Genomic DNA, 27804 nt, shown 5'->3' with positions numbered 1-27804 from the left:
CATCATCAGACAAATTAAGCTCATTATGTACATGTATATAACCTGCCGGGAAGGGCCACTCAGGGAGTTTATCTGAGTATCAAAAGGCAAACGGCATTCTTCAATCACACTCAATAATTTATCGATATGTATTGAAAATAGACCATGTATTCTAGAAAAATGAAGCCGCCTAGATGCAAAAGAGCACCTGTTCCCAAGGGCTACCTTCCATTTCCTATCAATATCTGTAGGAAATCGACAGTCGATCCACATGGTGAGCTAGCTACAATGTATTTTTCTTGTGTTTCTAGCTCTACACAAGGTTTGGTTTCAATAACTTTGGGATCTTTGTTGGTTTCTGCGGTATGCTGTTATTGGGTTATGAAGAATAACTCTGAACAGTGCAATGTACCAAGATGCATTTCTAAAACGGTTAGATGAAGTAATTATTTTAACATGGAATAATGGCAACTGAAGTTATCGACTAGTGCAGACTTCCAATCAATGTTTTTGACACTCACCATGGATTAGTATATAGATATTTTATAATTGTATTTTATTAGTCAGCTCTGTGCTGTGAACCTTACTTGCTCTTCAAAAGTTCTACCTTAACTACACCACAGAATTGGGTACTTTTATGGCATTAAGCAATTTTGACCTGTCATTTGTAAAAGGTAACAAATAATGTATTATATGTAACGCCACGAAACCAAGCGTAAAAGCATTTTAATAGTGTTCATTGCAACTGTGTTAAATTTATTTTCATGCATTAGGTTTCATGACATTGTCTAATTGTTTAAAATTTTTAGATAACAAAGCTTTTAAACTTATGCTATAGAGAAAACAAGTATTTAAATGAATAGTCATCGCAAGTTTGCGCACATAGTTATTATCTCTGATGTATCAGCTGACCTGATGATCTCTCACTGCCAGAGTACGTACTAGTAACATAATCATATCGGGTCTTTGGTGTCAGTATTTTCTCTCAGCCATTATTGAGTTCACATTTGTGTTTGGCATTAAAACTATTATGTCATCAAGTCTCTCTTCTCCTGTCATCTGACCATGTTCGTAGGAGTACACAGTGTAATAGATCCTTCATCCTGACAGCCTGTACTTGCTGTAAACACGAAGTTAGCAGACTTAAATTACAATCACCTGTTTGCAGTTCTCTTCACAATTACCCAACATGCCCCGCGGCTGTACTTCACTGTTTTTTTTAATTAAATATAACTCTCTTCTTACCAATCAACATTATAATAGTTTAAGGGGTTTTCCTGAAGGAAAAACCCTGGTTGCAACATTCCTGATAGGGACATAGACTAGAAACATCGCATAATGCGTCAATTTGCTTTAGAAGGAGAGAGACGCACACCGATAAAATTTGTTTGTCGAGGAAGGTTAAACAGTGACTGCACAGTTTCTGTATGTACTCACGGAGACATGCTCTTCCTTTATCATATGGTATGTTCTCATTCTTGGCTAGCCAAACTAATCTCCACATTGTTTAGGCTCACACCTTCTCAAACAAGGTTGATGTTAGTTTTTTTATACCATGTAAAAACTTTACATGTTCATCTTATTTCATATAATTTGAAAACATGGACAAACATTGTGTAAGCAATCCCTCGAAGATCAAGTCATTCTGCTTAGCGTACCGCAAGCAGAGTCTGCATGTTTTAAGAGTCGCATGAACAATTGCTGTTTGATCTTGGCTGGATAAGTCTGAGTTCAGAGACAAGGGAATCTCGACGACTGGAGACATGCCCAGTTGAAAAGAGCAATTTGAGGTTGGATGTCATTCCTGTCACCACATGTGGCTTTTTTTGGGATTTGAACCCCAACCTGTAGCCTATAGGAACAATTACTGTTAAAACCTATTCTGGTAAATCAAGAAGTATTATTCTTGCTTAACTTCATAAATATATTTTATCAAAGTATTTAATTAAAAGTTTATACATTTTTTTTATTATTTTGACTGATTTTTTTCAAAAGGTTGTTTTAGAGATCAGTTATTTGATTTCTTACATGCTGAATATAAAAATATAAAAAATATATAAATTATTCATTTTCCTTTACGTAATATGTATCTTTGGCCAAAGCACCTTAAATCATGTTCTTTCAAAATAAAGTTTTACAAGTCTATCATTTTCACAGCACAACAAGGAGTTTACCTTGAACAGATTGGCTGCAATTACAACATTGGGTAATCGGTTATTTGCTTACTGAATGAAATAATATATGTGTACTTATCCAATCAACCCACAACACACATAGTTTCAAAACCGCTATTATACAGACTATCTCTGAAATTCTAGAAATTTAGTTTGGACAGACAAGCAAAAGGTAATTGATTATAACAAGATTAGAATTTTTATAATTAAATACTGCACTCTGTAGCTGCAATAGTAGTCATAACCTCTTGCCCATGCATGTCTAAGGTTTTATATAAAAGCATTTGCAGTCTCTGTCGCATAGCTCTATATAGCATTGCAAACAGATTGATTAGTCATGTTTAGATGCCAGATTATAAGCTAAAGAATTAACCATTCAACATTAGATTTTTTACCCCACCTTTTGTGTCATGCGCATCCTTGATCAGAGGCTTGAAGGGAAGCAAGTTCAAATATTTTATACATAGCCTTATAGGAAGCTGTCCCAATCTCTTTCATTGTAGGGCTTTTATGGCAAGGGCAGTCTTTCTAAACACGAGCCTGTTTTTCAACAAGTAGTCACTGAGGAGAATGTGGAGGGTATAGAGCGCCACCTTAGCAGTGTTAGCCTGGAAAGGTATTTCTCAGCTGCACATATGGTCTCTGTATAATCATTTATACAAGCATTTCAGTTCTCATTGTTCTTCAAGTCCAGCTTTAATATTTATTACCATCCAATCCGTGTTATTGGTCAATCCTTTAAACCATAAGTGTCACGAACAACTTTTATCGTATTTACTAGGTAAATCAGACACGCTGATTCCGATTTTGTACTCAAAATAAAGATTAGTCCACTAACCTTCAAAGTCATTTAGGCTTTTTTAAAGCGTTTCAATATCCGTTTCGAAAACAACACGTTCGACATTACAAGCTCCGCCCATAAATATGTGACGAAACCTAGCTTTTTTTCAGGAATGGAAGTTAGGAATGTTTAGTCCGATTTAGAATAATAGAGATTGGTGTCTTAAAACCCATTTTTATCTAAAACCAGCCTGTAAAATGATTCCAGTTTTTTATGAAAGGTATATAAACTATTTAAAATTGCTCGTAGCTTGTTACATGACGTTTAAATGGGCTGAACGCCGAGAATTTAAGTAATTTGAATTTTGTTGCAAGTCAACATTTAAGTAAATTCGAATAATGTGTCGTTTTGCTACCTTGTTATGTATGATTATCTCTCCCCAAACATTTAGGAAAGTTATGTTTTTGCAACAAATACAGTCAAACCTCTGCAAATACAGTGGAATCTTTGCAAATACAGTCAAGTATCTACAAATACAGTCAAAACTCTACGTATACACTCAAACCTTTACAAATACGTTTAAACATCTACAAATACAGTCAAGCTTCTATAAATACAGTCAAACGTCTACAAATGCGTTGTCAAACCTCAACCTATATGGTCAAACTTCTGTTCATGATTGGCGCGACATAAAAATTCTCCAAGTTTTGATGTAAAGTTTGAGGAAATATTTGACACTACATCTGAAATAATTTTCATCATATGACAGTTTTGCATGTTAAAATGAAGCTCGTGAAAGTAATAAACTTTAAATTAATTAGAAATAAAATTATGAAAATATTTGGTGTCATGTAGTTTTAGATTAAGCATCCTTTTAATGCTGGGTGTCATTTTTTAATTACCTGCAGTGTTTATTGAAGAGTTGTGCAGGTGTTCAAGGTTGTGGAACGAATTACATGTACACTCCTGTCAGAGTATCTGCTACAACATAACACTGCTCAAGCATGTGCATCTGATCTTGGAATAAATTAACTTCACATACAGAGGTTTGGCCGTATTACCAACACACTACCAGTTAAAAGAGAAACAAAATTCATTAAGAAGCAAAAGGATTATCATTCCTTTTATCGTTAAAACGAGTAGACGATGTTCTCTCTTTTTATCATAATTCATTGAACTTGTCTTGACCAATATCTTACTGAACAATTGGTTTAAGGTCTCGATCATCTGGTCATGAATCTCCCTAATCATGTTTTATTAGATATACCTGCTCAATACACAATAGCGTGTATTCAAAGTCTCTCTATACTCAGGACGTCTCACCTCAATCTTTCATTTCCCTCGCAAAGATGGGTGCCGATGATTTGAAATACCATTGTGAAGGTCACCAGATCCAACCAAATGAGGAAGTAAACTACAACACTAGTTTGAATTCGGTTGTGCCAGAAGTTGGTAAAGAAACAGCTCAAACTTCATTGACGTCTGCAACACTTGGTAATTCTGAAAAGACACTGGTACATAAAGAGGAGATCAAGGTAGATAAAGGGAAAATGGAGCTGCGAGTAGATGAGGTGGAATCATATGACGAGCAGTTACAACGAGTGGAGAAAGAAAAGGTGGCAGAAGGGCTGCCTTTTGTAGAGCCCGCTATACAATTCTCATTAGACTCCAAAGACTATGCTGACTGGGGAACAGATGAAGATAGTTTATGGTTAACTGATAAGCTCCCAGAAACTAATATTGAGTCGATAAACGTGACAGTAAATGATGCTAGGACAATGAGCCCACCAAGGTGGCTGGATGGCAAGGAACAGCATTCGCCTAGTCCTTCTCCTATGGTTGGTGAGAGAACGTTAGGTAGATAGAACTTGCTGAGTCTAGAGGTTTCTTTATTCTTATCTGTGCCACTTCACAATTCATATTGATTCTGAGTTCTTTATGAAGAAAATGCTCATTTACTCGTCATTTGGGTTCAATGCTGGGCAGTAATTGTAATTAGATCAGTAACTCCTCATAACTGACAAAATTGTAGGAAAGGGTAATGGGAATATAAGTGACTCCATACTGAGTGTTTCAGTAACATTTAAAGGTAGTTACAGCTAATTGACTAGCTAAATTAGCCTAGACTTTAGTTAAGTAATTATTTTGTGCAGATTTGCTTCAATTTCTAATTAAACACTTGCATGTTGGCTAACATTGAGACCTATTGTTTTTGCATTTAAAAAAAGTTAAATTATTTAGTTTTTAACAATGAAGTGCGGTATGATCACTCTAGATCTAATTGAGTTGAACACATGAGCACTTTCTCAAGCCGGGTGTGAGTAGATATTGTATTCCTTCCAGTCGTGTCCTCTCTTTGTAGTCTTGATTAATTTCAGCTTTTAGTGCATTTAATTTATGATCGGTGGAAGGAGACCAATTCAAGACAAATGTTCATTCAGTGGAGATTAAGAATTACGAAATTATGTAAATGATTCTCGAAGAATGTAGCAAGAGAGTTGTCCTTCTACAACTTCCAGAAAAAGCATAAATTACTCTCTTCCTGCCACTTAATTTTTGCCAGCATTAGTGAGCGATACATAAAACCTACTTTATTTAAATTTTGAAAAAAAGTTTATATGAGGACTTTATTTTCGCTACTCAGGTGTAGACGACTACGAAGACACAAGCGTAAACTCTGATTCGTCTAGTGAAGAGGAAGAAGTAGGACTTTCCAATTTAGATATTAATGATGCGTATGTCAAGGAAAAGAAAAGATATTATGATATGAAGGAGGAGCTAATTCTTGAGTCATACGAGGTATGACATCATATCCTCTTTATTCAGTCGTATGTTTGAAACTTTTCCGAGATTAGTCATGCATCTACTTGTATTTACATTCTATTTGTAGGCGATATTTCTCAAGCTCGCCTTTGACTGTATACAAGTTGTGGATGGTGACAACGGAGAGGTGAAAAGGCTAAAAACATCTTTGTTAGGTGCATGTAGCTCTCGGGGATATCAACATGGTTCATACTGATGAGTGTACCGCGTAATAAGAAATATTATCTTGGCATGCCATTCGAGGAAAAAGTTTGATGCCTGCTCTTTAGGTTCTCAGACTGTTTTTTGCTGATAATTAATTTGCTGTTTCAAGTCATAAAAAGTCATCGTAAACATTGCCATTCCATTTTATTGAGATAAAAATAAGCTAAGTAGTATCAGCCCACGATGCCCCACATTAATGGTAAAAATAAATACTAACTTGAATAAATAATATTTTATTCGTTATCTATCTAACCGCTACTAGAACCTCTTTATGTGAGGATCATGGTTGAGCCCATGTTTGGTAACTTTGCTGACATTTTGTGTTGACGAATGAAAATCATATTTGAAGTGTTTTGTTATTTCTGTTGGTTAGTTAATGTTGCCAATATCTAATGTTTTTTATCTTCCATGATAGTCAATCGCTAACGGTGTAGTGTTTGATTTTCTATTCTTGAGGCAAAGTTACAAGAGTTTGAAGTCTATAAGTGCGGCAAAGCTTGAAAATTAGTTCAAACATGAAAATATCAATGTCATGCCACATGGTGTTGCTTTCAGATAAACCTGCTAGTGTTGTATTACCAGCTGCTTAGCCTTATCTCCATATTTGTAATATTATGCGTTGTGTTTATATTATGAATATTTTACCCATTTCCATGCGTATTACGTATGGTTGTTTCTGTTTAGGCTGTCGGGATGAATGCACTTTGGAAGAGGTGCATGGAGGACAAGAGTTTCCTAGTGAGGTATGCTGTTTACCATCATTTGAGGGCTAAAGGCTGGGTTGCCAAAGATGGCCTTACTTACGGATGTGACTTCAGTGAGTATTTGTCTGGAATAGTTCACTAGGAGTTCTATTTTGTCAGAACATATTGGTGTTGTCAGCTCTTGATGAGTCAGGTGTCAGTCAATCATGTTCTCTGCTTTGCACACCCTACATTTCCAATAAAGGATCATATATAAGGTCAATTATTATTGGAATAAAAAGCTACTAAGAGCAGTTAAACCTAAAACTCACGCAAAGATAGTAGCTTTTACTTTGTAGGTCTTTGTGCACACAGTGGAGGCAGTCATAGCAAAGAGACAGTACCGGAGTACTGAAGATTGATATTGCTTTCTTTTATTTAAAGTTTTTACTAAAGGCTGGTTCACACTATATCTCCATGTCGGCATTAGTTCTACAATACTCCGGTGATCGCCTGTGATAACAATGTTCACACTATTACAAATCCATCCGTTTACATCAGCGAATACTCCTTGGTATAGCGTTCTCATTATATGTGGTCACTAAAATTATGAAATGTTAGTCCCACAGCAACTGTCATGAAAGCAAATATAGGTAAAGCAATCCGCGATTGCCAATCACCATCGCCGAGCTGGTGCTCGTAGCACAGGCACCAAACTATCTGAAAAGTTTTACAGCTGCAATCTTTTTCGACATATCCGTCCTGCCTTGACGATGCCTTCGATTTACGGTGCACATAGTCGATGAATAGTTGTTGAGAGGGCAACTCCAACATACGGGAATATAGTGTGACCTAGCATCAAGCTATCCTTGGACACTTATATTTCGCTAGTATTTAGTTTCGTGAGTAGCACACAGAGTAAAATTTCGCTGCAACTTAATTTCGCGGCTCTGATGAGTTCGAAAATATAGTGATATGAAAATAAATGCAGTGGAAAAAACATTACATTCCTCAGGTCCAGTTCGCTAATAAGAAAAAAATTCAATTTGGGACTAGTTCGTATTTGTAAACCACAGGTTGAAATGTGTCGGTGAGATCGACAATTCAATTTGATCACTTGCTGCCATTTGTTTCTTAGACTATCAATGACATCTAGGTCCCTCCCGCCGTGACTTTCACACTCGAATCCCAAGAAGAAGAAAATAGATAGGTAACAACCAACTTCACAACCAACACTGTATAACCCTTACGCTGCCATAAACGCATTTATGCGTTTTCTAGGGGCCACTGCCATAAACGCATTTTTGGACTTTCTCAGCAATTGCGTGGTAACCCGATTTTATTATTCGTTGACCACATAACCCACAGTCTTTAAGAGTTTTATGAAATTGACTGTGTTGTCCGAAAATTTCTCTATAAAACCAGCCTAAAACAACGAAGCAATTTTAAACTTTTGTTTGAGAATTTCTAATCTAAAAACGAACATTTTTCTGTGTGTTCAATAACTACCCTGCACGAGTCATAAAACAGGTAACTAGTTGTCGATGACATAATAGCCAATTTAGATTTTCGTGATTATACAAATAAATAAAGTAGAACTTGAAAAAATACTGTATACATATCATGAAGCAATAAATTGGCTGGCACTAGGCCTGTAGCGAATTTGTACATGGTTGGCAGTGAAAGAGATAATGTGGTTGGACCTGATGAGGGTTGATATTGTTTTTGGTTGGTAATAAAGTTCATCACTACAATAATTATTCTTCAATTTTATGACTTCACCTACCAGACTTTCATCCTCATCAGTTACAAATTCGGTGACTAAACTGATATAATCTTAATTTGCTTTGCCATGCTGCTCAGTCGGTGTATTAGCTATAATGAGTTTACCAGAACTTTCCCATTGAGCCCAACCACAGATGAAAATTGCCTGCATTTCTAATATGACGATTTTATTGTGGATATCAATGAACAAAGCTATTTAACTTCGCGTTTTTGCTCGTTCGTTATGATAGTTTAGTTTCGCTCATTAAATTTTCGCGAGAGGATGACATCGCGAAAACGCGAAAGTTAGGTGCCGCGAATACATAAGTGTCCTAGGGTATACATGTCACGCATGTGTTAGCGCTGCCAGCAGATCACAGGAGTTGTCTACTCCTTCAGGAAACCTCATTTGCATTTCATCTGAATAACTCACTTATATCTTTTGTGGCAGAGTTAGTTGAACTAAGAGGTGTTCGCGTAGTTTTCTTCAAAAGCTATCATCAGCGCTATGTATAGTTTACCTTAACCACAAACATTCATTGAAAAAACATAAAATTTCAAAGATGCTCGTTACATCTGGGCTGTTACATACATCCATTTTGTTACATAAGGGGTTGGCATACCCAACAATCAATCTATGAAATGTATAAAAGCATTGTAAATCAAATTCAAATCAGGTTTCAAATGATCTTAACTCAATTCGATGCTGGACAATCACAAAGTAGTGTCTGCCATATATTATCTGGTGAGATTGAATTGTACTCATTTGTTTTTGAAAGTGAATGCTAGCGTAGCAGTTGTTCTGTCGTTGCCAGAGGAAAGTTGTTAGGGATACCTACATTTATACAGTGGACTTTCTTACGAAGTAATACAGTGAACCCTCGCTATATGATTTTAATTCATTCCCGTGTTGACATCATAAGACGAAAATGTCATATATAGTAGTAGGCCTATAGAAACCCATAGTAATTATCTAATGCAAACATCCTCTGGTAAAAGTCATCAAAATTTTATTTATGTACTGTACATAATTATTAGAATTAGTAACAAAATAATATGTTAACCTTAGTACAGTAGGCGCTCCTACAGTGTAAATAATCTGTACCAAAAACCTATACATTATAGGTAATTTACCCTATAAGAACAGCAAAATACATATAAATTGCCTAATCCATTCCAATATATTTCCAAACTCACCCCTATGGCCATGCAACAAGAAAAAACTTGAGTTAACTCTTTTAATTTGTGGGCTGTACTGTAACTGCAGTATTATTGGTTTGTATCAACAAATTTTCTCCTTTTTATGATCAATCTCCCTGTTTTTATTGACAATTATTGTGGTAATTTTACAACAAGTTTATGGGGACTGCACATTTTTGACGTTCATTTACAACGATTTGCTTGTTTTTTTCTGGACAGCAACGTCTATTCTGCAAAGTAAAGCTAATAACAAATATTTTTTTACATCTACAATAAGGCATTGCCACAAACTCTTTTCACTATAAAAGCAATTATGTATACCTGTTTGTCGTCTATCTGTATCCAGGGGGTCAAAGTTAGGATAAGGATAACTTTCCACGATACTGCAACTCGTTCTTCTCATTCTCTCACCTGTAAAATCGTTAGACCAACGTTGCAACACCTACACCAATCGACCGCTTTTGTATTTATGAACAATTGTTCAGCTATCCTATTCGATTCTTTATTGACACATTACCATTTAACCATCTATTACGACGAACTAGAATGTCGCCAAAGTTATATATAATAGATATAACGCTTCATGCACGGCGTTTTTCTTCTGCAAATGTGGCAAGATAAACTAACATTCAATCGAATTTGAAAACTTGCCCGACTTGTCACTTTACGTTATGTGGAATTGTTTGCGTAGTACGAAGCAAAGATTTCACATAAGTTTTTTACCTTTTTTGGAATTTACGTTATAGGAGCATCTACTGTAACTATAGTTACCTACGGTAACTATAGTTACAGTGAGTCCCTTCAAGACAGGCGTATAGCATAAACATTGAATTTATATTAAATGAATTTAGCTTACTAAACACATACATAAAGCTAAGTTTTAATATGTATTTTACTCAACTAAACTTCTACTTTCTCATCGGCTAAAATTTTATCTGTCCAGTTTCGTTTTCACAATAACTTATAACGAATAACGCTGAACCGAGAGAAAGCAAGCTCGTATCTCTTTCAAGCAACTGTGTGAAGGATTTCGGTGAATAGCTTATCGGCATCTTCATTATTTTGATGTATTCATCACTTCCACTGCCTAATTTTAATTTCAAGAGAACTTTCTGTTCATATCGCATAATAAAAAATGAAAAACATAGCGCTCCACGTCGCTAGGGGAAAAAATTGTGTAGCAGGGAGATCGTAATCCAAGGGCGCACTGTAATTCATTTCGAGAGCATTTATGTTATAGAGATTTTAAATTACACAAATTACTGTGAAATACATGTAAATTGTCTAGTTCGTTTTAAGATCATCCCCAACCCACCTCTTTGGCCTTTCAAATCGAAAAAACTAAACCTAACTTATTAAATTAATGAGTGAATAGTGTGTATCAAAATTGTTAGTTTGTCGTTTTATTATATTTTCTTGCTTTTTAACTTTCAGTTTAGCTGAGCAAGTCTGTTAATGTTTTGTACTTAAGTTTGTTTTTCTTGTACTGTAAATTCTTAATCTACCGCATCCATTTCATCCTTTTCTTTGTTGTTTTATTTGTAATTCACCATGGATACTGTTTATCTTATTTATATTTTTGATAGGATTGACCATTTTTATCAAACCTTACCACGATTCCTTTTTTGTAGTGATCTACAAGAAGGGCCCCAAGTACTTCCACTCTAGCATGGGGGTTGTGGTGCGATGCTGTGATGCAGATAGTCTTAGAGAAGTGGATGAAAGAAATCCCAGAGTGCTCACTTGGACTAAGCTGATGGGCCTAAACAGAATTATCAACAATGTTAGAAAGGTTGGTTACCCTTCACTGCTCTCTTCTATCTGTCCTATTTCTATCACTCACTCTACTACTGAACATTCGCAATGCCAATTTTATAGTTCCGTTCACATGTCTCTAAGGTGGAAAACAAAAACATTTTACTGGTCAATACTTTATTAATTTAAGCTTTTACATATAAGTTTTCTTACATATTTTATCAAATCAGTGTTTGTTGGTTTGTTTGTCGTATGTCCAGTTATAGCAGATAAATTTTTAGAAAAGAAAAAAACGTTTTATACTGGAATTGAACTTGAAAACGCCGGTTTAGCAGACAGGCACTAACCACTATGCCATGCGGCCACAATTGACTTGTTGTGTACATACTTATTACATCTGCCAATTATTTTTAATACCGAGTACATCTAGTATACTGCAAGTGCACTAAAAATACATGCCCAGTAGTAATTATATGATGCAAACATCCCCTGGTAAAAATTATCAAAATTTTATACAAGTACTGTACATATTAAAAATTAGTAACAAAATGTATGTTAAACCATAACTGTCACGAACAACTTTTATCGTATTTACTAGGTAAATCAGACACGCTGATTCCGATTTTGTAATCAAAATAAAGATTAGGCCACTAACTTTCAGAGTAATGAAGGATTTTTTATAGCGTTTTAATATCGGTCTCGAAAACAACACGATTGGCATAACAAGCTCCGCCCATAAATACGTGACGTAACCTAGCTTTTTAGGAACAGAAGTTACGTAGGTATGTTTAGACCGATTTAGAATAATAGAGATGGGTGTTTTAAAATCCATTAATATCTAAATTCAGCCTTAAAAATAATATCAGTCTTTTCTGAAAGGTAGATAAGCTATTTAGCATTGCATATTTAAAAAGCGCGATAACAGCGCTAGCTTGTGATAAAACCGCGCTTTTTGAGCTAATTTTTCTCGGTGTCCAGCCCATTTAAACGTCATGTAGCAAGCTGCGAGCAATTTTAAATAGTTTATATCCCTTTCATAAAAAACTGAAATTATTTTACAGGCTGGATTTAGATAATAATGGGTTTTAAGACACCCATCTCTATTATTCTAAATCGGACTAAACATTCCGAACTTCCGTTTCTGAAAAAGCTAGGTTTCGTCACATATTTATGGGCGGAGCTTGTAATGCCGATTGTGTTGTTTTCGAAACGGACATTGAAACGCTTTAAAAAAGCCTAAATGACTTTGAAGGTTAGTGGACTAATCTTTATTTTGAGTACAAAATCGGAATCAGCGTGTCTGATTTACCTTGTAAATACGATAAAAGTTGTTCGTGGCAGTTATGGTTTAACCTTGGTAACTACAGTTACCTGCAGTAACTTTAGTATATTTAGTGTATTTATTGACCCGTTGTGATCTGCATTAGAATGTTACATTGCAATGTATTCTGCGCAGTACGTATCGTGGAGAGTTCTTACCTTCAAGACAGACATACGTATAAAATAAACTTTGAATTCACTTTAAATAAGTTTAGCTTATTAAACTTATACTTGAAGCTAAGTTTTATTATGTATTTTTAACTATTTACTGAATTTCAGCTTTTTTTACATTACGATTTTAGCACCTGTCAGTTTCCGGCTTCGTTTTCACTATAACTTTTAGTTGACCTTTTTAAAACCTTTTTCAACCTTATTCGTCAAGAAAGCCTGAGCGATGCTGTTCTCGAAAATGTTCTGTTTAATACATACTGAAATGGATTTTTGTTAGCAGGTTAAGAGAACTTGTCTGACCACTAACTTTCTGTTTCCTTCTGTTTGAAGTCATCGCAACTCCAGCATGTTTACTGGTTCAAAGGGAAAATATTACCGTTTCTCACATGAGAATTGCTGAACTGACAGAAATCATGCTGAGAGTCTCTTTCAGGCGTTGCGAAGATGTTTCCGATGAACAGCATTTCGGTGTCTTTGTTATTTTGATGTACGAAATAAGCGCACCGACTGCCAAATTTAAACTCTGGTGAAAATTTTGTTGAATCCGTATGAAAGATTCGTATAATAGTGAGGGGAAAATCATCAAGTTCTATTTCGTACAGTTGCAAAATCATATATCTGGATAATCGTATCCTGACGGTGCACTGGATATGTTTATCTAGCGTAAACCTAATTAAACTTATAGCACTCACAGAAATAAACAAGCACCTTCATTTAGAAGTTAGAATGGTAATTGTTATATATGTTGATTAAAAATTAATTTTTGTGCAAAAAGATTTTTTTTATTACAATTGCAATGTCAGGCATTCAGTTAGTATTTTCTACAGTAAGAAAGTTTTAATGTTATATGTAAAACTTGACGTAATTTTTCTTTCGAACAAATTAAACAAAATGCAAAGGATTCTTATAATAATATTTGTTTCAACTTACACCAGTCTTAGCATATGAAACAATTATCAGAACAGATTAACTCTATATTTTAAAGTCTGCCTGTATAGACTGTAGGTGGATTTCCTAAGGTAATTCTACTGGTGATTGCTGTTATAGGGAATCCTACATGAAAGTACTAGTAGCTCTGTCAAGGGCTATCAGTGCTCTTGCTTTATTTTTCCATCACCTGATATCATCTTTTAAAAATCGCTGGATTTCCATGCTTCAAATGGATTCAGAGTTGACCTTTGCCAACAAGTTCGCACCTTACCGTTCAACGGTTCCGAGTTGCATTTTATAGATTTTTCCTAGACTAGCAATGTAGTACACAAAACAGAGATTGTTAAAGTAGACTCGCTTTCAGGTCAAGGTCACTTTTTAAATCACGCTTTGTACACTCGTCGCACTTATCCAGGATACCTGATTAAAGTTTTCTTTATTATTAATAATTATTAATTTATTCTTAATATTATATTGTTAATAATATTAATATATTAATATTATTAATAATAATAATAATATTACATTATAGAATTAAAGTTTTCTTTATTATTAATACCCCCTATATTACATTATAGAATTTTATTATTATTATTAATTCTATATATTAATCTTTATATTAGTTATATATAAAGATAACTAATATAAACTTACCCTCTTTATTAGTTATAGTATTAATATACCTCAACATTACAAAACAGCAACATAATTCACTACTTGTTTTACAATTATTGCTTGAAAGGTCGCATGCACGACAGTCGCTTTTAGTAAGAAAAACTTTTTTATGCTAGAAGAATTAAGCCTAGGAATTAAGTTTCTAGGTTGACACTAGGAAGAGGTCAACACCGGTGTAGTGAGAATCTGTACAACCAGTAGGTTCAGTTATTTAATCAATAAGGTAATAAAATATATGAAAATATTACTATCTCATCGTTGTTGTATGAGTTACTTATTGTTGGCAATAGTAGTTGTAATATACCCGCGTAATAGTGTGATGTAATGCGCTGAATTTTTTACCTTCACTGGAGAGAGCTAAACTATGTATTATTGATCGAATCCATCCGCAGTGAGCGTTTCTATGGCGTCAAATAGTAGTCTTGCTGCGAATGCCTTCCCACAAATTCTGCGAAATGGGCTCGAAGCTGTTCGGATTTTACCGTTTCTATGATTCGAAGTGGAAAGAACTCTGAACCCATTTGCTGCATGGCAACCCAGTAATTATCATGCTGTCAACTCTCATTTTGTGTTTACTTGTTGAGTTTAATGTAGTCACAGGTCTTTTTAATGAAGGTTTTGTTTTATAGGAGCTGATGCTATGTTATGTGCTCATGCCAGCTAACATGACATCTGAGCAGTTATCCTCTCCTGAAAGGTGTCTGACAGCGCTGACAATATGTGAAATATCACTTAATCGTGTCATTCCTTCAAGGGAAAGAGAGACTGTGGTTCATACAAGTAAACGACATAGAACGTAGCAGTTGCGCCTAATAAAGTACATATACGTTCTCGTTGCATAATGTTTAGGATTTGTGTTTTCATACTATGTGTGATGACAGACAACTCCCAATTGTTAAGCTTTAGCTTGTCATTTCTACACTTTTCTAAACAGGCTGGTATTGAATTTTGGGAGATTAGCTTAAGGTCTGTGAAACAAATATTTATTTACAAAGAACAGCGTTTCAATGCATTGTGTAATACAAAAGCTAAGTATTTACATCTGTAGAATATTGTTTTAGTTGATAAGATACAATCAGGGTCAACCGTTTATTTACTTCTAGATCTTCCTAAAATAAATACGGAATACATATATGTCTCACAAAATGAGTTGGATGCTTTATGTGGATGCTTCATGTTGTCTTCAGTGTGGATCTGCGCATTCTATGAAATATAGCTGATGAATGATCAATTAACTGGCTGGAGCTCGCTTTCTTTATCGCCAGAACATCAGAGCCATGTGTGTTTTTGAAGGGCTAGGAGGTACAGTAAATCCATCAATGGTTGTTGGCTCTGGGTCACATTATAATATCAAAGAATAGAGTTCAAACTCAATGTTTACCTCATCCGCTGTACAATAACATAGACATTGAAAGGCATAGCTAATGCGCAACCAATGGGTGGATGGCACATTGCATCCAAGCGATCGTGTTGTTTACTGTTGACATGGTGAAGTATGTGTGATTAGCTGAAGGGGTTGCTCGACTATTGTTTAGAATTTCAATTTTGTCATGTTCATTTGTGGTGCAGGCGGTTTTTATTTTAAGTTTTTTTTATGACTGACAACAGGCAGAGCTTTACATAAACAGTTATCTATATATGGACAACGATATTCTTATCTTCTACAGATTACATTGGTCCAATTTTGAGGTCAAATTTTTGGAGAGTTGAATTTTTTTTGCAAATAATTTGCTCAACTTTTTGCTTTTGACCAGTTAAAGAGATTCACAGAATGTTGTAGTTTTTTATTAATGCCATGAAAAAAATTGCTACTATTATTGTCGGACATTGTTCATGAAACAATTTTTCAAGTGTATGTTAATACATTATATCAGTGTATACTAGTATTTAATTTTAGTATGTAAATTTAGGGAATTTTAATACTTGAACAAATATTAAAATTTGTTAAGTTTGCGTTTTGTGTTTTATTAAGCATTTGCTTAAATATATCTAATAATTATAATATAAATATATATAATAACACATAATGAATGCATAATAACACACAATAATGAAAAATAGCTACAGTAACCTTTAGTTATATTTCGTAACTAACCAATAGACCACAAATTTTATGCAACATCCTGTAGTGTTTAGCATATTGATAGCAATCTGCTCAGGAGATAATTTTTTCTTGTTTACAGTTAGAGTAAACCCTCATTGTGCGCGGTTAATCCGGATGCCAGCCATAATAATTGAAAATCTGCGAGATAAAAATTAATAAATTAATACGTAATAAAGTCACTTTTCATGAACTTGAAAAATTAATTATTAATTCGTTACTTATTCAGCCTTTTCCTCCTTTTCTTCTCTTAGGTTTATTAGACCAGTTCAAGGGTCAAGGGTGTTTACCAATCATGACAAAGGGTGTTATAAGCACTTTGCTTTTTTACACTCGAAACATGAAAGGAGAATGGCGAATTGTGGCTACTACTGTCACAATGATGCTGTAGGTAAGTAAGCAAAGATGTAGTAAAAGTAAGAGAGATTGATGTATTTTATATATTTAATTTTTTTTCAATTTTTATTGAATATTTTAATCCCACTAAGCACTGATGCCACAAGCTATCAAAAAATTCCTGTACTTTTAATCAAGTGTTCAAAAATCAGGAATTGCAATAGTTGTTTGTAATAACGAGAGCCTCTCGATATGATGATGGATATGTGTGGTAGTGATTTTGAGGGTAGACGATTTTAAAATTGCCACATGTAAAGAGATATCGCCATCGTATAAATGATATGATCGTGTATTGGTGGTTTATCTCACACCTGACGACTTTCAGAGTGAGCGATACTGGAAGTAAGAGGCAAAGGCCTAGTCTTATCATACGCTCATTCCATGGCCTTCCACACACAGCAATTCATGAAATAAATGGTTCTAATTGTCACGAACACAAACAGTTTCTTTTTAAGTTAAATTATACAAATAAATCTTAACAAAAAATTTACAAGTTTTTTTGCGTAGTAATAATAATGCGTTTTACTGCGAGTCGGGTATAAATAGAAAATTTGCGATACTAAAGATCGAATTGTCCGGTGCGAACTTTTTTAATTCTGCATATAAATTCCAGCTATCAAGAATGCCGCAACCAAAGTGAAAACACTCGTTGTTGGTGATTACTTGAAAGTACATTCACTAGAAATTGGAGTCTCTTTCAATTGCTTATCATAGTGGAATAACTATCACCAGTTTTAATAGGCCAACCATTGGTCATTCTTTCGAAAAACTTGCTGATTAATGTTTTAGCATGTCTGCTTAATTATCAAATAAGATACATGAACCCTAAGTTAGCCTTTTTCTTTTGCTACAAAAAATGACGAGTGCAAGTTAATACACAAGTGCTCCAGAAATTGTTGAGAATACCAAATAATACATTTACAACTTTTGTGCTTCTCAGTGCCTCAAGAATGATTAATGTCAAATCAGCAAGGATGTCCTGGCCTTGACCCGCTGACTTGAATTACTATTGGTCAACGCAAAGTGTTATTGAGTTAGATCATAGCGTCTAATCATAGAATGTGTATATGCTTTCATCAGCTATGCATTTGTCGACATCTATAGCCATTGCTTGGCACATCCTATGTGTTAACACTTGTATCGAGGTCATTCATCCTTCATATGTGGCGAGTTGCTGTTTAGTTTCCATCTGCTACATATATTTCTTTACTCAGAAGTAAATACCAACAATATAGTTCAAAAAAAGGTATATAATTAAATGTTTATAAAGGTGAGCAGTACATTTCCTTGTTGTGCTTAGGTGGAGCCATTAGGCACATTACTTCAGTGACCAGCAAGGTTGTACTGTCATTGTCCTTCACAAAACTGACAACTGACATTTCTAATGGCCGAAAATGCCATGTTGACAGACTAGATCCTGTTCCTATAATCATTCACTGTGAATTCCTTAACTTCTAGAGATATTATTCAGCTGCACCTCGAAAGACGGTGTAAGTAATAAGAAAAAACTAAATTCGGTTAAAATGTAGGAGGAAGCAATATCTCTGGTACAGAGAATTTTTATAAATTGACGAATTTACATCTGTGGAGTTACTAGTCTTTGTGCTAACATAAGTTCCATGGACAGGAAACCATGTCATTGACCTTGATGGACAGATCTCTTTTTTGCATATTTATAATCCATCATTTAATAATTTATATTGACTATTACGTGTGAAAAGGAATAAACTGCTGTATCATGCAGAGCATTCTCTTGACTGTCCAAGTCATTTGACAAGAATTGGAATCAAACCTATTAAATATTCTTGTCTGGTGATAAGTACAATAAATCTCTTGCTGATGAGCGTACACATAGGCCCTTTTAGCTAGTAGATCCTGTTTACTTAGAGTATGATTCTGCTTTGTCAGAGAATGTTTAGGCTTGATTCTCGCTGCTAAGCAACACTCTGAGATTAGCGGATTATTGGGCATCTGAAGATGGTTGCAAACTGCTTTTGCTCGGAATATGATTATGTCAGATATTTAGGAAGATGCGGAAATAAAAAATGTCCTGGCTCAGTTCCTAGAATATTCCAAATCTGAAAGTCTAGTGAAAAATAACCTAACTTTATTGTTTATACAATATTGCATTGTCAGAGTGTAATAACCAGTTTTGAATCTGAACAACAACTTCAAATCAAATACATGTAGGTTTCCATTCTTTTAGTGATAAGAGCAAAAACCCAATTTTGCTTCTCACCGCGACGCATGCCAATAGCAACTTGATGCAATTCGTTATTAGGTTGCCATATGGCAATGAGTATAAAATGAATAATATTATATATAATATATTATTTTATGTAATATTAATATTACAATTATTATAACACATAATATTATATTAAATGTAATCTTATATTACATTTGATATAATAATATGTATTATATAAAATGTAATATAGTATGATATTGGTAATAGGCGCGCCAGTGATCTTTCCTAGCCCATACTTAATCCTCAGCGAGTGAGAGACTCAGTTAAAAGTCAATAAATAAACTATGCATTTCAAGGAAATGAGATCACAGTCATACGCAACACTAATACTAAAAATAGATAATGGGCAAAAACAAAGTTATAAGCTCTGGCTTGAGGGCGACTTTGCAAATTTTATTTTAATTGTTATCGTGAGAGCTGTATTTGGTTAGCTAAAACAGATAAACACCTTTGCAAATGGCACTTCTGGTGACTGAAGACATTGCTAACTCCACTTCATTTGTTTACAACACTTCGTAAATCGCAAATGGATAAGTGCGTGTACATGTCTCCAACCTGCATTATCAAAACTAACCATGAATGGGGTTCAAACTGTCGGTTAAGCGACTGTTCATCCACAACCTATTCGTCTGCGCCATGCTGACACCATAACCGCTTCAAATCATTTCTGCAACATTAATGTAGTGGATGATACAGTAACAACACCATCCAGTGGAGCCGACACACAAATAGTGTCTGTTAACTTACATTGGATCATTTGTCAATCATCTAGTTGGCAAAAGTGGAGTCAAGTGTTTTAGTAGTATCCTTTAGTAGTATTCTTGGTGATTTAATGAATGCAGTCATAGTTCTTATGCATACAACTTGAAAACATACAACTATGTAGTTACTTTGTGAACATTAATTAAGTACATATTGCAACTGCCATTTTGCTAAAAATAAGTTGACCATCAAAAATGATTGCATATACGGTTTTAAAGTGATAATATCCGTGTTGCAGTAGTTTATAGATGCGTAAACTAAATGGCTACAGAAAATGTATTGTTCTATGCATGTGTAGTAGTTGTTTATATTATGGGATGCGTGTAAGACGATAACCGAGCCTTACTTCTTACTTGCTTATTACGTCACAAAGTAATTACTCATCTACTCATGTTTTATGGTATACAGATTTAGGTTTTTCTGACTGATGATAAGGAATGTTTTGCAGTAAGTAGATAACATCCTGGTGTTCAGTTTTGTAAGGCTTACACGCACAGTTAAGCTGTCACATACAAGGTTCATTCATTTTAACATTTGTTTCGTATGCCAAAACCATCGTACGTATATTGGAGAAAATTTTTATAAAAGATTCATTTGCTTACTTTGCCCCAGAAACAAAAAAAAACTATTATATATGCTTCAAGTAATTAGATATAACATTAGAGAATATGTAATAAATTAAATATAAAATTCTAAATCGTAAAACTAAATTAATCAATTATTAATCACTATAGATATTTTTATTGTTACTTTACCTGAGAGACACGTGAACATAAGTGTAAGCTGTGCAATGCGTGTTTTTACCATTCACTTTTCTAAATTAAGTTAATGATAAAAATAAATAGTTTTATACGCTATGAATTTGAGCTAGATTAAATCACTTAAGTTATTCACAGTCTTTCTTTTTTTAAATTCCTGCTAGCGTTTTTATTTACAAAGCTATCAGATTTCAAAAATTTTTTGAAATCTTATATCGAAAATTACATAGTAAGTCATATGTACATGTAATTCAAAAACTTTGTATTGCAGAAGTGAGTGTATGTGGAAATATGACTGATTATTCTATGCCATATGACATTATAAAATTACTAGTAGAAACTCATATTTTTAAGCGCATTTAGTCAAACTGTATATACATGAATATTATATAGATTGTTACACTATTTATCAGAACAATATAAATATACTTAACAGTATAAATATAAACATATATATACATATATATATATACATATATATATATATATATATATATATATATATATATATATATATATATATATATATATATATATATATATATATATATATAGATATATATATACACACATATATATACACATATATACACACATATATATACATCTGTATAATTTGAGCAAATATTTGTCTGGGCATATGAAGTGAGTTTTTTCTAAAACTTATGTAAATCGTGTTAATACTGTACACTCATTGCTATTTTCATACCTCTAACATCGTCAAGGTATTAAAGAAACTTGATCTTGTTCACAAAGTACAGAGACGATACATCGATTAACACCAAGGCAAAATAGTTGAGGAAGTTATAGTTCATTGATAGACTCATTTTTATGTGTCGATAGATTACTCAAATGTTTACCATAAAGTCGTTGTATGGAATCCTGCTGATTGCATCGTTTCAGCAGTTTTGTACCAGTTGATTGGTTACATTTATTCCACAGTTGCAGCATTTTATTCCGCCAAAATCAAATGCGTTTAACTATCTGCCAGTCTTTTAGCACCGTCACCAAAATATCTTAGGTTGCTCGGTGTAATTATAAGTTGCATGACAAACTCTTGAGAATACTTTGCCAAAATGTCTGAAGTGTATTCATAATTAATTATTATTTTGTATTCCTTTTTTGAAAAGAATCTTTTATTATCGTAGGCTAATACAAAGGTTTGTATCCGCACCTTATTGTGAACAAAAGTATGGTATTATAGATCGCTAACGTCATAGTTGAAAATTGATGGCTGCAGGTGACACGATTCGTGAAACCAAACCAGGATCTTTGGAGATTGTTAGATATTCCCTTTGTCTGTTTCGTTGAGGTGAAGCACAAAATAATTTTTTGCGTATCAGGCTTGAACCTTGCTTGTTTCCAAATACGCATGTGACACATTCCCGCTTTCATTGGTTTACAACTGCGTGCATACATGGCGTTAAACCCGCACACAACCTATTAGATACATATCAATCATACGGTGAACAGGAATCTGTCATTGTATCCAGTCCACTAGTTGAGGACAAGAAGCTCTGTCAAGAGACTGAATCCAGCATATTCTTCAGCACTGGGTAAGTTGCTTGTCAATTCCTGAAGCTTTTACTAACAGCTGCAGGTTATGTTTTCATGGTTAAGTACCTAGTCATGCAGAGTAGTTCATAGTATGCAGTGTTTACTCCAATTTTGCTCGAATCTGATTTATGCTTATCGTTTATACCCATAGCCGCAACTAGTGGAAGATCAAATATAAATATTGCATTGCCACCCTGTTAACAGAGAATTTCACAATCATTAGCACGAGATGAATAGGGCGTTTGGTTAAGCTTACCGAATTTCAGTTTCGATATTTACTGTAGATGGTATGTTCGTGTGTTTTAGTTACATATAATCTTCCTAGTTACTTTTGTGCAAAACCTGCTCTTAGACAAGGAGGTCAATATGCTGTCTAACCTTTTTAGAATTATTCATACTTTCAGTTTGCTTTCAGCTGAATGTGGTTTTACTTTGAACTCCTAGTTGTAGCAGCTGTTATTTGAGATTGCCTATTATTTCATGTTCATGTTCTAGGTTCGGCGAATAGCGAAACAAATTTGTTCTTAAAATCCGCTAGTTTGTATTCGTTCGAAATATATACATTAATGGTATGCGCATAATTGTTAGTATATTTTAGCAGTTTCGAGCGTAGCTTTCTTTTAGTTGCATTTTCTAGTTTTAGAACATATACTTTAGGCAGACCTGTGCCATCACTGTGTCTATTTAGTGCAAGCTTGTCATCAGTGTTCAGTGTTTAATGGTAGAAAGTAGAAACCTGCATATATTTTAGACTGGCCAGCTTTCTGATGGAGGTTTTATTCCATCATGCTGAATTATTCATTCGCATTCGCTTTTACTACAAATAAATGGGTTTTTTTATGTAAAGACGGTCTTATAAGCTTCTTGGTCATCACTGTGTGTATGTTTTCCATAAGCGTATGCTTGCCAGAGATCTTTACTCTTGTAGAGTCATAGTAAGCCCCCTGTAGCCATAGCGCAATTTGGCTTAGAACCACGAAATTAAAATGTTCTGCTTCACTCATCAATAAACTGTTTGGGGATATTAATTGAGAAGCTATGCTGAATGTTTGAGAGGACGATGTTCTGTTTGCGTCAATAAAACACTGTATGGCTTACATTGTGATGTTCAGGGCAGTATCCACCTGTTTGAAAATGGTACTGCAGGGAGAGTCCAAGAGGGGTACCGAGCGCACTCTTGGTGGGGGAGGAGGGTCTGGGGGTTCTCCCCCGGGAAAATTTTTAGTATAACTAGTCAAAATGGTGCAAATCTAGCACACTTGGCTCCTGATGGGGCACATGTTCTAACAGAAAATTTGACATTATAATCCAGTTTTCTAAATATAAAACTGTTTATTGAGATTGTCTTTAACAACGCTTATTAAAAATATAATGTGAATGGGAGCTGCTAAAGGGGTTGGCCACAGCTAGCATGAGGTAGAATTATCACCGGGTACAATGCTGAATGGTGTAGGAGATGAGTAGTCTGAGACTACTCATCTCCTACAGGAGACTACTAGTCTCCTATGAAATAATTTAATTAAATAATATTGTAGCATTCAAAAGTAAAATTAATAGAGCACCATGTTAACAATAATGTACTTATACTATAGTCTATAACACTGAGCAAGTAGTAGTAGATTTAAGTTTGAGCTATGCATGTTTCATGCATAGCTCAAACTTAATTTATTTCTATGAACAAAATATTTTGTACATAAGCATTCATTTACATATCTACTACTACAAAAAACACAACCATGTACAATTGTCTCTGTAGGAAATGCTTGAAAGCATTCCTTTCGGTAGAGTCCAACGCTATAACGTTGCCGTGCGAGCTACCACAACGATCGTTTTTATCTGTATATTCTAAGTATTATAAAAGTCTAAAAAGTTTACATCACTTCCATCATCTGAATTATTGTTATTCTAATCACACCAAAAAATCACTTACAATCGGAGAATCAAATAGTATTTTATTTTACCGTTTTGAAAGTCGAGCCGATGTTGACTGGTATTTCCAGCTTTTATTCTTTTCCAAGGAGGCGCGATTTCATTAGCACAAAGCAACGCCCTTCGGATAATCGTTTCAAATCTTAATTTATCGACTAATACCTTGTTGATGATATTTAAAACTTACTAGCATTCATATCCTTTGTTTAACATTACGAGACGGCAGCTTTATACTAAAAGCAACGTAAATGTCGTTTCCCCACGCAACCGATAAACGGCATTTTGACCATTTACCCAGCCAAAGTATTAAAATCAAGCAAAAATGACGTGAATTCCGGGATTTTGAGCCTCAAAAAATGGTACTGCCATGGCAGTAGCTGCAGTATAGGAGGATACGGCCCTGGTGCTGTTGTTCTTTTCGATCATCCTGTTGACTCACTACTTTGAATTTAGAATCATGCATGTTGGACATTCGCCAAGAAAATCTTGTTGATTCAGAATGTTAAAGATTATCTAATTTTATAGTTACGCTCTCACTGCATTCACTAATTAAACGGTAAGGCTGTTGCACCCTCTACTGACACTCCTAATTCATGATCAACACATGAGTATTTTTAGTACAGCTTTTCAGGATCCTAGTATATTAAGAGAGTTCTGTCAAGAATTATGATTAGAAAACACTCCGATCCTCAAAATGTCTTTTCTATAACACAAATTTCAAAATAAAGCTAAAAGATTTTTACAAAACCAGAAGAATCAACATTGTGTAATATCAAAATTTTTAAATGCATCGAGCTCTGTTTAAATGCCTCAAATTGAACTTGTCATTATCATATGGCTACGAATATATTGGTATAATACATATACATGTATATTATATACATATATTATATATATATATGCGTATTTATTATTGCTAGAGACGCTAGTTTCGTAAAGAATAATAAAGAAAAAGCACTCAATACACTATGTGCAGAGTGAATTATAGTGTCATGTATAATATGGAGAGTACTTAGCTGTTGGTTAATGTCAACGGATCTGTTTCAAGCAGACACAGATCTGTTCTAATCAGGAGAAAGTTTAGAAACGCTTGCTAAACTGTGACTTGATGAGAGCAGACCTATGTCTATTCGAAACAGATCTTTCGCCATTAACCAACAGCTAAGTACTCTCCATATTACACATTATAATATACATATATTATATATAATACATATAAATATATTATTTACAATAAATGCATATTATATATAATACTTATACATAATACTTAACATAGTATTATATATAATATACAATACATATATATTATGTATTATATATATAATACATGTGAATATATATGAATATTAATTGCATTATGTTATATATTATGGAAGTTTCTTGAAAAAATCCTATTCACCAGGTTGTAAGTCTCAGGTGTCAGTAAGTGATATAATCTGATCCAGTTCTAATTAGCCTCAGGTCTGATTTGTTTTTAAATGCATCACTTTATCATGTTATATTAAATGGAAAAGTCCATAAATAGTAAATGGCTAGATTTACCTGCAAACATAAGTATGTACTAATTGGAACTGACTTAGCCTCTGCACTAAAGATTAAAAAATATTTTACCTTTTATGAAGGCTCATGGCTTTATTGGAATATATTTTGTTAGCACACATCTTCAACATTTCCACAAAGTTTTAGTGATCATTTCATTTTTATAGTGAGAGATTCCAATTCTACAACCTAATGCGTTTGCGCAGTATTATAGGAGGCTGTGGTTCAGTCGCTATTAATATGGTGCAGGAAATTAAATGATAAAACTTTCTGTTCTAATTCTTTAGTAGGGTAATGTTTTTTTATGAGCTATTTTTAGTTGGTCTTGAAGTTTAAACGTAAATGTATTTATTTAAGTGTAAACTTATTTATTTAAATGTAAACTTATCTTACTTGGCAAATTTGCTTCATGAAATATTAACAGCAGAGAGCTGATAGCTGAAGCGTAACAATATGAATAAAATCTGTTTTGTTATAATAATTATTAATATATTACATGTATATTGAAATTAAAACTAAACATAATACAGTCGTCACATCAACGACTTTACTGAATACAATAGTACCATATTAATGCTCATATATATTATATTATTATAGTATATATAAATAATAATATAAGCATAATGGAAATATATTGTATTTCCATTTAACCAGACATGATTCAGTGAAATAAATATTTTCTTTTGTTTTTCATGTATTTGTTAGGTTTTGTTTTGTGTTGTTGGATAATTAAAAATTTTTAAACAGTAAATAAAATGTTGCGCTGCAGATGCACCCACTTTTTTAAATTTCAGCTTTAAGATATGATCTAGTTTACCAGAATGTTTTAATCATTCTACAAACATCTGTTACGAATGTTGAGAATTCATCTCAGCATTTCATTTTCTAGTTTCTTTCTTCTTTAAATCAATGCCAATGTACAGCATATTTTACAAAGAAAATTTGATTGTGATAGTAAGTTTTTTGTACTGAGAATATGCACAGCTTTAAGAAAATAATGGGACACCTTACATATTTAAATATTTCCTTTTTAGAAAGCTCCTGTTTATGAAGTGATCTAAAGTTCTTGATTAAGGAGCTACAAATGAATATGCCCTTTGCTTCGACTTCGAGTCAGACCTTATGGTCATTCCCTCCTCTGGATTTAGTAGAGAGTTGCCCCACCCCGACAAATCCATGTCTCGCAAAACCAAGGAAACCGCAGGCTGTTCTCATCGACAGATATGCCACAGACTCGCTGTATTCCAGTCACCATGGTGACTCGGGCATTAGTTCACAGGCTATTGAAACACCTTGTACAATTGACAGCTCATGGAATATTTCAAGAGGCAAAGAGGCAGGCGAAACAAGTGCTCACCAAAAAATGCTATGTAAGTTTTATTTGGCTAAAATCGTTATGAGCAGAATTAGTTCTGCTGTTGTCTGGCTGCAGGCTTATTCAGAATCATACATGTATTTACATAACAACATAAATTAATTTTCCTACAGAATTTCTAACTAAAATTTCGTGATGCTGATTATTATAAAAAGGTCTAAAAATTAAAAAAAAAAAATTTATTGTGGTTTTATTCTCAAAAACATAACATTGTTTGTTTTACAATTTTTATTTGCTTTTGATATTTTAGCATCACATTAGTTTAAAAGTAGACAAATGTACATTTTTAGAAAAATATATATATTACTAAGCAAAAGTGTCTTTCAGTTTCAAATCATGTTTGCGGCATAATTTAGTCTATTTCCTAAAAATCGTCATACAATATTTTATCAAAGGCACTGAGTACATACATCCTGGCTTTATATCATTAGTATATATCTCTCTATAAACTAGAGCTCTTATAGACTCACTATATCAAATATGCCTCTCTATATACTAGAGTACTTACGGACTCTCTATATCAACTATATCTCTTTATATACTAGAGTACTTACAGACTCTCTATATCAACTGTATCTCTCTATATACTAGAGTACTTACGGACTCTCTATATCAACTGTATCTCTCTATATACTAGAGTACTTACAGACTCTCTATATCAACTATATCTC

The 27804-nt window shown here is 33.9% G+C and overlaps 2 protein-coding genes across 6 annotated transcripts in view; both read left to right on the top strand.

Annotated features, from left to right (window-relative positions):
- Window positions 1-153: 153 nt before the first annotated feature.
- Window positions 154-15684, top strand: LOC137393364 (tRNA-splicing endonuclease subunit Sen2-like). 4 transcript variants are annotated; one of them, XM_068079881.1, is made up of 9 exons: window positions 154-253; window positions 1337-1443; window positions 2657-2769; window positions 4196-4776; window positions 5579-5733; window positions 5825-5884; window positions 6646-6778; window positions 11240-11400; window positions 15089-15684. In XM_068079881.1, the coding sequence occupies exons 1-9, from the start codon at window positions 160-162 to the stop codon at window positions 15257-15259; spliced, it is 1575 nt and encodes a 524-aa protein (XP_067935982.1). In that variant the 5' UTR covers window positions 154-159; the 3' UTR covers window positions 15260-15684. The 4 variants fall into 4 exon arrangements, with proteins under 4 accessions (XP_067935982.1, XP_067935980.1, XP_067935983.1 ...); XM_068079879.1 differs by having other exon boundaries at window positions 4196-4791; XM_068079880.1 differs by having other exon boundaries at window positions 160-253; window positions 1340-1443; window positions 4196-4791.
- A 6508-nt stretch (window positions 15685-22192) lies between these two features.
- LOC137394354 (peroxisome proliferator-activated receptor delta-like) overlaps window positions 22193-27804 on the top strand; it is a 38136-nt gene continuing 32524 nt past the window's right edge. For both annotated transcript variants that reach the window (XM_068081068.1, XM_068081067.1), the window contains exons 1-2: window positions 22193-22283; window positions 26793-27128. In XM_068081068.1, the coding sequence (XP_067937169.1) occupies window positions 26843-27128 (286 nt within the window). In that variant the 5' untranslated portion in view covers window positions 22193-22283; window positions 26793-26842. The remainder of the gene's footprint in view (window positions 22284-26792; window positions 27129-27804) is intronic.

Source organism: Watersipora subatra, chromosome 4 (genome assembly GCF_963576615.1).
Source record: "Watersipora subatra chromosome 4, tzWatSuba1.1, whole genome shotgun sequence".
NCBI classification, from domain to species: Eukaryota; Metazoa; Bryozoa; class Gymnolaemata; order Cheilostomatida; family Watersiporidae; genus Watersipora; species Watersipora subatra.
The sequence above is the reverse complement of the archived record's forward strand: the minus strand, read 5'-3'. Positions and strand labels throughout refer to the sequence as shown.

Coding starts and splice junctions, on each gene's coding strand:
- LOC137393364 (XM_068079879.1), top strand. CDS start 160: ATGAAGCCGCCTAGATGCAAAAGAGCACCTGTTCCCAAGGGCTACCTT. Junction 254..1,336: donor ATCGACAGTCGATCCACATG/GTGAGCTAGCTA, acceptor AATTTGCTTTAG/AAGGAGAGAGACGCACACCG. Junction 6,779..11,239: donor TACTTACGGATGTGACTTCA/GTGAGTATTTGT, acceptor CCTTTTTTGTAG/TGATCTACAAGAAGGGCCCC.